The sequence below is a fragment of the Lampris incognitus genome, chromosome 17 (genome assembly GCF_029633865.1).
Source record: "Lampris incognitus isolate fLamInc1 chromosome 17, fLamInc1.hap2, whole genome shotgun sequence".
NCBI classification, from domain to species: domain Eukaryota; kingdom Metazoa; phylum Chordata; class Actinopteri; order Lampriformes; family Lampridae; genus Lampris; species Lampris incognitus.
This window is the reverse complement of record NC_079227.1, coordinates 13621799-13636202: the sequence shown is the minus strand read 5'-3', so window position 1 is coordinate 13636202 and position 14404 is coordinate 13621799. Positions and strand designations below refer to the sequence as shown.

The window sequence follows — 14404 nt, the reverse complement described above, 5'->3', positions numbered from 1 at the left end:
TCAGCAGACACTGCCATCAGACACTATCAGCAGACACTATCAGCAGACACTATCAGCAGACACTATCAGCAGACACTACCAGCAGACACTACCAGCAGACACTATCAGCAGACACTACCATCAGACACTATCAGCAGACACTATCAGCAGACACTATCAGCAGACACTATCAGCAGACACTGCCATCAGACACTATCAGCAGACACTGCCATCAGACACTACCAGCAGACACTGCCATCAGACACTATCAGCAGACACTGCCATCAGACACTACCAGCAGACACTATCAGCAGACACTGCCATCAGACACTACCAGCAGACACTACCAGCAGACACTATCAGCAGACACTACCAGGCTTGGATACAACATGTGATGCCTTGCAGGCCGTGTATTATGCTGGGCTTACAGCCCAAAAACGAAATAGTGCAACACTGCTCCCTTTGCTGTAGCTTAGGCTACATTTGGAGGTGTGCGGGTCGGGTTGGCATCGGCTGGTTACTTAACGCATATTTTAGCGGGTCGGGTGGTGCGGACCGAGCGTCATAATGGGTCAAGTGGGTGCGGGTATTAAAAAAAAAACCCTGACCCCCCCATCACTACGCCAGAGGACTGTTCATGTTTCCGGGGGGGGGGGGGATTACAACTTGAAGCGTAGGTTAACTCAAGGTGCAAATCAGAAAGTAAAACTCGTGTTGAGTTATCCACACCTTCTCTGAGAACACCATGGAGATTTAAATGCTTTACACTTTAGTTACTGCACACTTGCACTCTTTTAGGGGACAGGTCATAGTTTATAAGGGTATGCAATGTGTGTGATACTTTACCCATCATTACTCTCTGCAGGGAAATTAGTAGGGTTTTTTTAATTATTTTTTTAAAAACACACATTTATAAAAAAACCCAAGACGGCGATTCCCTCTGGATCTGCCTTGGCCTGTTCCACAGTGAGACCCTTCTTCAGGCTGACTACGTGCATCTAAATGATAAAATAAATACATAAAATAGAAAAAGTCAAAATGGTCATGCCAAAATAGACTTTAGGCATGACGTTGTATTTGGTGCAGCCATTTGATGCACCTGCTCATTACCTCCATGGGAAATCTGTGGCCGTCAAGCGTGTGCTCCGAACCGGGGTGGTTCGACTGGTGGTGGAACTTCCCCCAGTGGAAGTGGAACTGGAGGGGGGAGTAGGTCCCGTTCAGTCCCCCGCCGCTCAACTCAACCTCATTCTCCTTCAGTATGCACTTCACTGGCGCCCCGAGTAGGTTTCGGGTAAAAAGGAGAAATCGTTGAGCGTATATTTTGACAGCCTTGTGTGTACATAGACATCAAACAAACTCTATGTCATCTATGACAATGTTTTTAAAAATGTCTGTGAATGTTCTCAAAATGGTGTTTTTTAGGGGTGGGACGCTTAATAAATCTCGCGATTTGATATGTCTCACGATTCAGGGCTCACGATTTCGATTCAATACGATACAGAGGATGCCTTGGTAAGCATGAGACAAAGCACCATTGCAGTTCTCCATTTTTTCATGTATTTTAAGAATTAGGCCCAACATATTGGCATTATCAAGGCACGAATTCAAACGTAATGCAAGTGCAAAAGTTCTAACATTTTGTGCCATGTTTTGTTGTTGTGTAGCACAATTGCTTTATTGTAACTACCAGAACGACCAAGGAAGTAAGTTTGACCGTTTTGGATTTTCAAAGTTTAATAACTTTGTGGGGGGGAAAAGGAGAGATACAGACCTACCGATCCCTGAATGCTCCTACAGTTACATACATATATTTGCATTAGAATGAGTTTTAGATCAACTGCACAAAAAAGTTATGATAAGATCTATCTAAAACGACCACGAGCCATCAAAATGACCGCGCGTAATTTGCGTGTCACGTCACTATTTATCACGTGTGTTGTTCGCGTCATTTCCTGCGCAATGTTCAGTTCTTTTTTTATAGTTCAGGTTTTACAGGCCTTGTTACGTTTGTTAGATTAGCAATAGCTAATCGGATGTGTTTTCTGCTTTGTTTTTCAAGTATTAGTTCCAACATGTCTGGATACAGCCGCAGTTTCAGACACACCATGACAACCACCGAGGCACTGCAGTATTCACATTCGTTGGACACTGGCGATTTTAAATTGTTTGAAAAATGGTATTGTACCGATCACGGATGTGTAGACTCAATAGCCCATTGGTTAACGGGTCGGGGAAAACTGTACTGTGACATTTCGTAGTAAAACTGTGAATTGGTTGACAGTTTTAATGTGAACTTTCACAGTTTGGCCATGAAATATTTTCACATTTCTACTATGGATTTTGATGGTAATTTGGCCACTTCATGGTTCTACTTACTGTGAAATGTCATAGTATAACTGTAAACTTGGTTGACAGTTCTGCTATGAACTTTCACAGTTTGACCATACATTATTTCAGTTCTACTATGAAAAGATGTACTGTAAAATGTCATAGTAAACCTGTCAACCTGGTTGACTGTTTTACTGTGAACTTTAACAGTGAAATTCCATAGTGAAATGATAATGTGCCTATTCCACGCACTACAAAACGAAGATATGCCGGTGGCAGTGATTTTCGGGTCAAGTCATCCCATGCATGCAATGCATTCTGCTGAGGTGGCAGAGACGGATTTCGGGCATGAGGGAAGGGAATGTGGCTCCACTCTTATTTTCATGCATGTAGAAGAAGTTGAAAATGCTCCAGAAGAAGGTCGACATGATGGGAGGCCACATGAACTGGCCACGGAGTTGAGAGTTCCTGAACTTGAAAAGGTAAGCCTGGAATTGTTCTTGGAATTAACGTTAAGTTAAATTTCCATGTGGTTCTACAGGGTCTTCATAAGTTAAAAAAAACGTCTTAAAACGTCTTTATATGTAATAACCTTACTGAAGCTTACTGTAAATATTGTTCACTCAATGTCCACAGTAATTTTACCTAGTATATGTAAATTTTATGTTGAGATAGGTTAGCTAATGAGCTCATTTTGAATGCATCTTCAAAAACTTAAATACTACTTGAAAACTACTGGCTACCACGGCTACAGTGCTATGCTAGCTAGGGGACGAGTCAGCTGTTGCTGTAGTCACTATGCAGAGCATCAGCTATTAGGCTGTAAATAACCCGAAGTGTTGGTGGTGTCTTCATTTAGTGAGATGGCTGATATAGACTGCCATGAACGGCATGGTGTAAATGAAGCGCTCTAAAATCTTATGGTTAATGAAAAGCCAGATCCATTAGTTTACCTAGCAGCCTAAGGCTACCTAGCATTTTTATTAATGGCATAGCCAGCGCTTCTTTGGTGGCATAGCCTAAATCAAAAGTTTTAGAGCACTTTGGTTCGGAAAAAAATTGATAAGCAGTCCGATGGCTGAGATATAGACTGTTATGAATGGCATGGTGTAAAATCTTTGCTGTTACGGTTCATGAAATGCCATAACCATTAACATTGGCGTCTTCTTGGCTACACTGTACAGCTGGCAGAGCTAGGAATGTCATAATAGGTGAAAGTTCCACATGCATTTTAACGCACACCACCTTGATTTTCCTTATGATTTAGCAATATAAGAGAAAGAGAAATGTAAATCAAAAAAGGAAAGAAACAATTTAAAAGTGCAGGTACTGTGGTCTTGCAAAGTCTTAAATTTAACTCACGGAAACCTTCAGAAACCCTATTGCAAGACCAGAAGGTATCCTCAAATACACCTTTCATAAGTTGTTGTTTTCTTTTTTCAGTACAGATACGTATTTGATTCCAATGAAGACATTGAAGATCTGCATGAAGGCCAAATTAGTCATGATGATGCCCAGGTTAGTATCACACCACCTTGATTTTCATTATTATTTAGCAATATAAGAGAGAGAAAAATGTAAATAAAAAAAAAGAAAGAACAATTTTAAAAGTGCACGTACTGTGGTCTTGCAAAGTCTTAAATTTAACTCACTGAAACGCTGAGAAACCCTATTGCAAGACCAGAAGGTATCCTCAAGTACACATTTTCACAAGTTTTTTTTTGTTTCAACATAGATATCTGATTCCGATGAAGACATTGAAGAAGATCTGCGTGAAGGTCAAATTGGTCATGATGACGCCCAGGTTAGTATTGCACCACCTCCTCCTCATTGTCCTACATTTCAGAAGTAGTTCCTAGTTCAACTTACATATTCCTCTTATATACCATTATTTACCTCAACATTCAACACAAAACAAAAGGTAGTATCCTCTTTCATAAAATAGCTGTTTGTTTTTCTTTGCATGATTTCGTGCCCATTTTTAAGGGGGTAAATTTGAACATGGTGCAGGCAGTCTGTCTTTACTCTACGACACAAGTTGGCTGGAACTGCGCTGCAAGATTTATTGACACTGATTGATCTTTTGATACCAGGAACTCTTCCATCAACAAAATTCCTGTTTGAGAAGGAGCAGGGTCTAGTATCACAGTTTAAATATGTTTTCTGCTACATGTCTTGCAATGCCAGAATTCCAGAAAACACTGGGAGGTGTGAAGGATGCCAGTGACCATTCTCACAAAAGGAGTGCCTGGACAAAGGTAACTTCTGCATATACTCACCCTTGTGAAACCAACAGCAGAATTTTCTGGAAAACCCTTCTGTCACATTTATCAGAGATGAAGAGAAGGCAAGATGTGATATTGTGTCACATGTCATAAATTCAGATTGTTATTTAGAACACCTGAGCAATTAAAAAATATCACCACCGGATTTCACTTTGATTTTTAACATAGATGGTGTTCCTTTGTTTAAATCAAGCAAATTGTCCATGACTCCAATTCAGTGTGCCATCACAGAGGTAAAAAGTATGAGAAAGCACATTTTTCTTCTTGGAATGTGGCTTGGTTCTGAAAAGCCCAACGTGAGAGCATTAACTGAGCCTTTTGTTAATGAGTGTTCCAGTCTAAATGAAGAGGGTTTGACCTGGAGAAATAGTGAGGGTGTGATCACCACATCAAAATTTCACCCCTTGGTGTGCACAGCTGATGCTGTCGCACGTCCTGTTCTTCGGAACCGTACATAATTCAATGGGAAGTTTGGGTGTGATTGGTGCAAGCATCCTGGAGAGTATGTGGCAAAAGGCGATGGGCATGTGAGGTGTTACCCTTTTCAGCCCAAGGTGCAGATTAGGAACAACAGCAGCCACATAGAGGAGGCACTAACTGCCAGTCAAACGCAAACTGTTGTTAATGGAGTGAAAAGTCCTTGTGTGTTGAGTCTTATGACTACTTTTAACATTGTCAGGTCATTTGTTCCCGATGATATGCACTCTGTGTTGCTGGGAGTGACGTGGTATATTGTTAATCTTTGGCTTGATTCAGCAAATCACAATATGCCCTGGTACATTGGGTGTGGCATTCCAAGCATTGATCGGCGGCTCCTTTCTATCAAAAGTCCGCTGGAATTATCCAGACCACCAAGGTCGCTGTTGGAACGAAAGTACTGGAAGGCTTCAGAATGGCAAAGTTTTCTCTTGTATTGTTCATTGCCTGTTCTGTCTGGCATATTGTCATTAAGGTTTCTGAAGCACTTCTTTCTCCTGAGCTACAGCATCAATACCCTTGTTAAGGAGAAAATAGACAGAAATGTGCTTCCACTGATAGATGTAACCCTTACCAAATGTGTCATATACATGGAGGAACTGTATGGTAAAGAAAATTGTACATTCAATTTCCATCAACTGACACATCTGGTGCCTTCGGCGAAAGATTTTGGCCCTCTTTCTGGTGTTTCTGCATTTTTGTTTGAGTCCAATAATGGCTGCGACGAACCGTCAGGGCCTTCTAGGCCTTCGGTGAAGGCATAAAATGCCACAGAAAAAGGAAAACACTTTCATAAAAATAATACAATCTTCTAATCAATCTGTTAATATCGCATTACATTTCGATTTCGACTACACATACAAATTTGTGAGGCTCTGCTTGCAGTCTCTCGGCCAAAAAAAAAAAATCCAATCAGCTTTTTCCCTCTGTTGTAACCATGTGAGAAGACTCCTCCTGCCAGCGCCTTCGGTATCTCAAGTGAAGGTTTCCGCTATCTATATAAGTTAGGCGTTAATACTGGATTGATTGATTAGTCGACCAATCAGATTTCGATGTGTAGCGGATGGGCGTATTCTTTTATACTTGCACAGCGTCATAGGGCCTTTGCTGCATACAGCCTACGTGACCGATTGATCAGCCAATCAGCAGCAGCGCTGATTGGCTAGGTCTGTGGTTGAAACCGTTGTGGTTGCATTCCGCAGCGCATCGCGGTAGTTGGTGGCTAATGTTAGCTAGCGTTTGTGTTTTTGATTTAGTTAGCTAAGCTAGCTAGCCGTGAATGAGAATAATGTCTCACGGAGAACTCGTGAATGATGTGGTGGCGGCAAGTTTATTAGTCACACCATTTTCAAGACAATTGTTTGGGGAAAAGCAAAGGATTGTGGAGATAGGCAGACCAACCACACAGTTAGCGGCGCTGACCCAACCAGGGAAGACGTATGTGCGGCATTTCCAGGCAAGCACCTATGAAAGGTACCCGTGGCTCACTGGAGCCAAGCAAAGCGGAAAACTTTACTGCTGGGCGTGCTTGCTTTTCTCATCAGAGAAGGGGTCATGGAACTACACAGGCTTCCAAAACCTGGCTTGTCTTATTTAAAAGCCAAAGGAGTGCTCTATGACCGTGGGATAGACCGTTTCATTCAGAAAGAAAGGAGAATGGATTTTGTCTTCAAATAGACAACACTGGTGAGTCAAATGCATTTTTTTTGTACAGCTAGTTGATTTGCTCAATGTTTGATTGTTTTTATGCCCAGCGGCCTGGCTGGGATGTGTTTGTTGAGTTTCTTGATAGCATATGTATATGCCCAGCGGGATTACTTCCAGTAAGGCTGTATGTTACACCATGTCACCACACCATGTCGCTGTTGTGAAAGTGAAAAGTGTCAAATAACTTAATGATGGTGATGATTGTGATGATAACCACTTTTTCCACTAAAACATTGTAGGGCAATTATGAGGAGGTGACGTCTCACCGAAGGCCTAGGTCTAAAATGCATGGTCCGCTACTGAATAACGGTCAGCTGAAGAACATGATTTGTGGCACCAGATATGTTGCATCACAAATCGTAAACAAATTTCTTCTCATGAAAAATCTTCCATCCATAGCCAGTAACAGTAACTTGGAAATGGCAGGTGAACATGTCAGGCACTATTTTGATCAACTTCTTTCATCAAAACAGCAAGTTCACATTATGTGTGGGGTGGTGTTACTCTTGGCCAAGGGAAAAGACGATATCTGTCGGTAAAACAGAGGCTAGCCTTAGAAGAGCTTCTGGGGCAAAAATTTGATGTGCAAGGTCCTCTGTTTTATAAGAAAATTATTGGTAATGGTCTGGTACTGCAGACATCTGAAGACTGCTCTAAGTTCAAGAGTGACAATTCTGTTTTGCATACTACAGAAGGCAGTTACAGAAGAGTTACAGATCTTGTCATAGTGGATGTATGCAATTGTGGTGTGCAGGGTGTGTGTACACCATCAATTCAGACAAAGTGCTCACTGATTCAGAGACTGGCATAAGACGGTCAAGATTTTTATTGTCAGTTGCACCATCTAATCGTACAGTGGCACTTCGGTTGTCTAGTATATATGCCATGGGGATAGTGATCACTGTTGGACACTCCATGTACATTACTCCTTTAATTAGAACTGAGGAAGTTGATTAGATTTTGATTCTTGAGGCACCATTGTTATGTTTTGGTCAGGAAAATTTAGGTGTAGTATATTCCGGCTAAGTCTCTCATATCTAGATATAAATATTTTGTAAACATTGTAAATATTTTCAACTATTTTTGTAAATATTGTAAATATTTTGTAATGGCATTGTCTTGCAAGATGTAAATATGTTAATTTTTTACTATATCGTTTCTCATTGAAATATTGTAAATATATTGAATATTTGTAAATATTTTTGTAAAATGTAAGCAGCTTTTAGGTGTAAATTATGTTAAATGTAAATATTTCAGTCTTTCGTTTTTTCTGTCATGTCATTCACTTACTCACTCACCCCCTCCACACACTGACACCCCTCATTTACACACACACACCTTCTCACCCCCACCTGTACTTGTATTATATACCATTACAATTACATATTGCAATATTGTATATATCTTGCAAAATATTAACACTTGAAGTGTATTCTAACTTATTAAAATATAAATATTTTTGTCTTTCATATTTGTCCCTGTCTTGTCATTTACCTGTACGTTCATAGTTGAACTGTAAACTTCACTGTAAAAATTAAACACCAGAAGAGGTGACTATGAACTGTTCATAGTTAAACTGTAAGCTTAATATGTAAGAGGACTAAAACTGTCAAAACTGAATTTCCCAGTTCAACTATATCATGTTTATAGTAGAACTGTAAACTTCACAGTCAATATCATTAAACTATGACCATGAACTTCATAGTAACGAGAGTTCACAGTTGTAGTTTGATGCATTCATGGTCGAACTGTAAAGGTGACAGTAGAACTATGAACAATTATGATTCAACTGTAAACTTCACAGTTTTACTGTGAAATTTCACAGTACATTGTTTCACAGTCACACGTGGTGCGGCAGACCCGTGTTTGCGTCCTGGCTGCGGCGGTTCCCGGCGGCCCCCTGAATTCGACACAGTATTAAAGTTGTTAAAATGTTAATTTTGCTGTCAGTCATTTCCTAACAGACATACTAACACAATGCAATGCTTTAATAGCTCAGTTGGGGATTCATCTTGACAGAATATCGAGTTGAAAATCCGGCGGACATTTTGACCACCCTTGGTCATTTTAGATAGGAGTGAACTCCCAGTCGTTCTAGTTTAATAACGCACGACCTCGCGAAATGAGAAGCGTCTTGAACAGTGAAGACTGTATCGAACGATTCAGAATTCGATCCATTATTGTCCCACCCTAGTGTTTTTGTATTAACAGAGGTTTTGTCACACTCCTAACAGCATGTTGACACTTGGGGTTACAGAAACCAAGGCGTCCTTAGACTGAACCTTCATACCTGTGTGACCATTGTTTGTTAGTGACTTGAGGACCTGGTTGGAGGAGAAGTTGAGGAGGGTGAAGTTGTTGAGTTTGGGGTTTCTCATGGCGTTGCCGGTGACTATATCGATAGGAGACTGCCGCTTCCCATCGCAGGTCGTGGAGATGTGGCTCCAGTGGCTTGGGGTTTGCTCTGGCGGAGAAGAGGAGGAGGATGATCCTAATGCCATGGGGCAACGAGGACTTCATCAGCGTTTTTATCCAAAAGATTGAAAACATGTTTCTTACCACAGCCGGTGTAGCACCACTCATTTCCAGCTATGTAGAAAAAGAAAACACAGAGACACATAAATCTAGCAGCCCTCAAATGAAATGGAAAATAACTACACGTCTCACCTTCGCAGCAAACAAAAAACGTTCCCAGCACGTCCCCTATAGGTCCTCCCCGAACATCCGTAAAAAGTCATTGTGTAGGGTTTTCATTACGTCACGGGGACGTTATTGCGGGACTTTAGAGGAAAGTCCTCTAGACGTCCCACGTTACTGCGGTCAGACACGGCAGGGACGACTCAGTGACGTCCCGGGGACATTACAGGGATGTTAGGGGAAAGTCCTCTGGATGTTCCCGTGATGTCCCGGGAAGATTATTGCAGGACGTTCCCAAGGACATTACGGGGACATTAGGAGAAAGTCCTCTGAACGTTCCCCTAACGACTTGGGGATGTTATTGCGGGACGTCCCTGCAACATCCCGCAAAGCAAGAGAGGCAAGATTGACATGGCTTGGACATGTGTGGAGGAGAGATGCTGAGTATATTGGGAGAAGGATGCTGAATATGGAGCTGCCAGGGAAGAGGAGAAGAGGAAGGCCAAAGAGGAGGTTTATGGATGTGGTGAGGGAAGACATGCAGGTGGCTGGTGTGACAGAGGAAGACGCAGAAGACAGGAAGAAATGGAAACGGATGATCCGCTGTGGCGACCCCTAACGGGAGCAGCCGAAAGTAGTAGTAGCCCCTGTAACATCCCGAGGACATTACAGGGACATTAGGGGAACGTTCTCTAGACATCCCCGTGACTTCCCAGGGACGTTAGGGTAAAGTCCTTTTAGACATTCCTGTGACGTCCCGGAAACGTTATTGCAGTGTGTCCCTGTAACGTCCCGAGGACATTACAGGGACATTAGGGAGAAAGTCCTCTAGATGTCCCCGGACATCCCGGGGACATTATTGCGGGCGGACATTACAGGGACGTCTCCGTAACGTCCCAGGGACATTACAGGGATGTTAGAGGAAAGTCCTCTAAATGTTCCCCTGACATCCTGGGGATGTTATTGTGGGGCATCTCTGTAACATCCCGAGGACATTACAAGGACTTTAGGGTAAAGTCTTCTAGATGTCCCCGGGACGTCACAGGGATGTAGTTGGACATTCCTTGTACGTCTTGCAATAACATCCCCGTGACGTATTTAAAAGTCTACGCAAAGGCATTCACCAGAGGTTTGGAGAGGACCTTTAGGGAACGTGCTGGGGACGTTTTTTGTTTTGTTTTTTTGCTGGGTGAACACTTACTCTAACCCTGATCATAAACCCAAATCCTAACCCTAAAATAGATCCACAATCAAGAGTGGACTGACTGAAATGTCATGGTTTAAAAACTCAAACTGGTCCTCACAAACAAGTACAAGAAACTCACCCATGTTGTTTGATAGATATGTGGATTTCCATAATTATGGACACCCGAATGTAAAGTTCTAAAAACACACAAGTTCAGTTTTCTTCTTTTAGTATACATTTTGATTTCTGTAATCATGGAAATTAGATGCAAGCAAGCTAAGTATGGCACTCCAGACGTCCCTCTCCCCAGCAACACCCTCCACCCTCCAGCTCCTCCTGGGGGATCCCAAGGCGTTCCCAAGCCAGATTGGATATGTAGTCCCTCCAGCAAGTTCTGGGTCTAACCTGGGGTCTCCTCCCAGTTGGCTGTGCCCGGTAAACCTCCAAGGAAAGCGTCCAGGAGGCATTCTAATCAGATGCCCGAACCACCTCAAGTGGCTCCTTTTGATGCAAAGGAGCAGCGGCTCTGCTCCAAGCTCCCTCTGGATGTCCGATCTAAATGCATGTGTCCCGAAAAGACCAAACGTACAGACACTCATGCTGAGAGGTAACTGATGACACCTGTTGGGCCTTTTGGTGAGGATGGACCAGCGACACTACAGAGATGTTAAGGAGCTGGGAAACAACGATTAGAATGAATTTACTCACCAGATAAGTCAACAAGAGCTCCCAAGTACAGACATGGCAGGAGAAGGGAGAGCGCCATCTTCATATAACGAAATTGATTTCAATGGTTCTGTTGAAAAAAAAAAAACAGGACAGAGGATACGAGGTACGCTCCGGATTCATGTTTTTGGTGACAACATACCATTAGTTGTGTGCAACAGAAAAAAAACACTCCAAAAATAGCAACAAACAAAGCAAACGTCAACTAATTACATTGCTCATTATTGACCATCTGTCCCTGTTGAGTTTGCTGTGGTAACTTGATGGAGCCCTGCTACTCGTGAGCCTATGCAACTTGCTGTGAGATGGCGAAGAAACAAACTAAGAAACAAATAAATCCACAAAAAAAAAGCGATTTCTTGCTGTCACACCAGCTGAGGCAGGTTTGCCATATACTGGACATCAGCAGACACAGCGCTGTGAGACAGAACCTGTCTTGATGCTTCAGAAGCTCCGTTCATCTGCAGCAGGGTGCCAGAGGCGACATGACACCTGACATGTGCGCTTATAAAAAGGAGATACCGACCATTCAAACCTCAGCTGACCACATCTGATTTTCAAACTCAGCTGATTCACACAAATAATCAACATTTAACATATGCCACTGTAATAATATACTTCACACTTTTCAGCGGAAATTTACCTTATAATAAATAGCCAACAAATTATACCAGTATACAAATTATACACTAAAATAACAGCATGTAAAAAAAAAGAAGAAAAGAAGTGTTTAGGTGCTTTACCTTGATATCCTGGTTTAACTTTCCAACAGTTAAAAAAGCAGGTCTTATCAGATTAAACAGTCACATTATAAATGAAGAGTCCAGGTGTGAGGAAGAAAGCCAGCTGTGGTTCGGGTTAGGAAATGTGTCCTGAGGTATTCCAAGGCAGGGATTAAAGGAGGCAACAAACAATGGGAGGGCCCCACTGTGTATACAACATGAAACCACTATTGTGTGTGTGCGTAACTGTTGGGCCTTGCATGACCAGAGGCCTCGATATTTGGCATATTGCAGTCAAAATAGTGGTGGTTTTACTTGGAAAAGTCTGGATGGCATCAATCAGCAGGTCAGCCCTCTGTTCCCGCATCGCTGTGAGTTAGCTAGTGAATAGGTTAGCTAACGGTTAAGCGTGAGGTTCCAGTTAGGGTTAGGTAGAGATTGAGGTTAAGTCAGGCAGAGTTTAGGTAAATTCAATGCAATAGAGTTGAGGGAACACAGACAGGCTCCCGGCATCAGGACGGCAGTTGGCCAGTCTATTATCTAGCAGGGCCAGTCAGCTGAGGCAGGATAAGTTGGGTTAAATTTCAAGGTTTGACTGACAACATGGGCTGAACGGAGGAACAATTCTCCAAATGTAACATGCATGATAGGGTTAATACTCCTGTTTGTGCCCCTAAACAAGGCAATGGAAAGAAGAACTGGAATTAGTCCCCAGGCGCTGCAGCTGCCCACTGGTCCTATAAAATAGGATGGGTTAAATGCAGAGAACAAATTCGTTATAAGAATACAATGTCGAATAAAGTGGCTTTCATTTCATTCACTTTCATCATATGCCTGCTTTTATTCAGTGTGGGAAATTTGGTTATTTGGATTACTGACCCTCCCCATTTGCCGCCAGTTTCATTTGTAACCAGTTATGACAGTAACACTCTGCAAACAAAATCCTCATCATGAATAGTTGAGCTTTTCAGCTGTTGGTAAGCCTTCGGTGTGCTCTCCATCTTCACACTGGCCACGCTCTGAACCCAGTTTAGAGGGATAACCATAGGAGATGGAGACACCAGGACTGGAACTAAGTAATGCAACATGGTTTTGTGACGGGGGTAGTCTCCCTGCAGTGTTTACAGTAATTGTTCCTGTGTTTACAGAACACTTCTCACAACCAGAGAACAGGCCCTCCGCCCTTCACTACGACCTTCCCTCATCTCCTCTTCGTCATGTCTCATTACTCCCAGGCTTCCGATTGTTAATGTTTTACCTTTTCGCAAAACCACACCAACCACATTTTCCAAGGCAGTATAAGTTCTGCCTAATTAATCAGCATGCACGGGAAAGGTGCAAACATACACACACACACACACACACACACACAACACAGGCGGGGATGGTCGTATATTAATTTAATCTCAGTAGAATTTAAGGTTAATGATGCTGTTGGGGGAAAAAAAGGATCGACACGCTTTCCATGTGCTCCGGCGTGCAACACAATTTGTAACGTCATTTTCAAAACTCAGCTATGGCAATATTTCAAAATATAGGCCTTAAGATACAGTTATCCAAAATCAATGAATTAAAGCAGTGATGTGCAGTCAGGGGAGTCAGGGTAGGCAGTGCCTCACACAGGCTAATACGAAAAAAAAGAAATATCATGATAGTTACCAAAAAAATAATTTATTTATTCATTTATTTAACTTTAATTTGTTAAGGTTGTTGTAGAATTAATAATAAAAAAAATCATGTAAAACTTGTTGTTTTATCAATAAAAGGCATGCCCTATTCAGGATAGCTTGCTCCCAAAGCTAGCATTCGTGAATGCAGGCTGCTGAGGCAAAGTCTGCTTGTGCCTCTGTCTGGCGTGGGGTTAAGTACTTACTGCCCATCCAGCCTTGGATCTCACTGCACGTTACTGAATTAAAGCACTTATTCACCGCCGATGCCAATGAAAACAAACAGATGACTGTAAGACTGACTATGATTACAGTTCATTATCAATGTATACATTTTTATGGACACATTATCAACGTATAAATGTTATGGACCACTATGGATTCAAAAGGAATCGAGTGCGTGCAAAGCTTCCTCGCTAGCTTAGGCTGGCTAACAAAGGGTTAACTAGCCAGCATAGTCACGAGCCAAAGCGAGTTGAATGTGTGACCAATATGAAATAGCAATAATTGTTTGTTCGCTTTAGTATATTCTCAGAAAACGGTATGTAGTTATTAATATGTCGAAGTGTGTTTTGTTGAGCACAGTGTTTGGAAGTGTATATTACTGGTGCCGAGTGCATGGTGTGTGAATGTATGCTTGTGTAAACTACTAATAAGACACGTTAGTCCCTAGCTATCGGGTCTGAC

The 14404-nt window shown here is 42.1% G+C and overlaps 1 protein-coding gene across 2 annotated transcripts in view; it reads right to left on the bottom strand.

Annotated features, from left to right (window-relative positions):
- The window catches only part of LOC130127018 (carbonic anhydrase 4-like), a 34892-nt gene extending 22715 nt beyond the window's left edge, over positions 1-12177 (bottom strand). For both annotated transcript variants that reach the window (XR_008811789.1, XM_056296565.1), the window contains exons 1-6: positions 12072-12177; positions 11311-11398; positions 9339-9368; positions 9070-9243; positions 1090-1250; positions 888-977 (exon numbers count right to left, since the gene is read on the bottom strand). Coding sequence is in view for 1 of the 2 variants with exons in the window: in XM_056296565.1 (XP_056152540.1) it covers positions 888-977; positions 1090-1250; positions 9070-9243; positions 9339-9368; positions 11311-11374 (519 nt within the window). In the remaining variant the exon portion in view is untranslated. The remainder of the gene's footprint in view (positions 1-887; positions 978-1089; positions 1251-9069; positions 9244-9338; positions 9369-11310; positions 11399-12071) is intronic.
- Positions 12178-14404: the final 2227 nt, after the last annotated feature.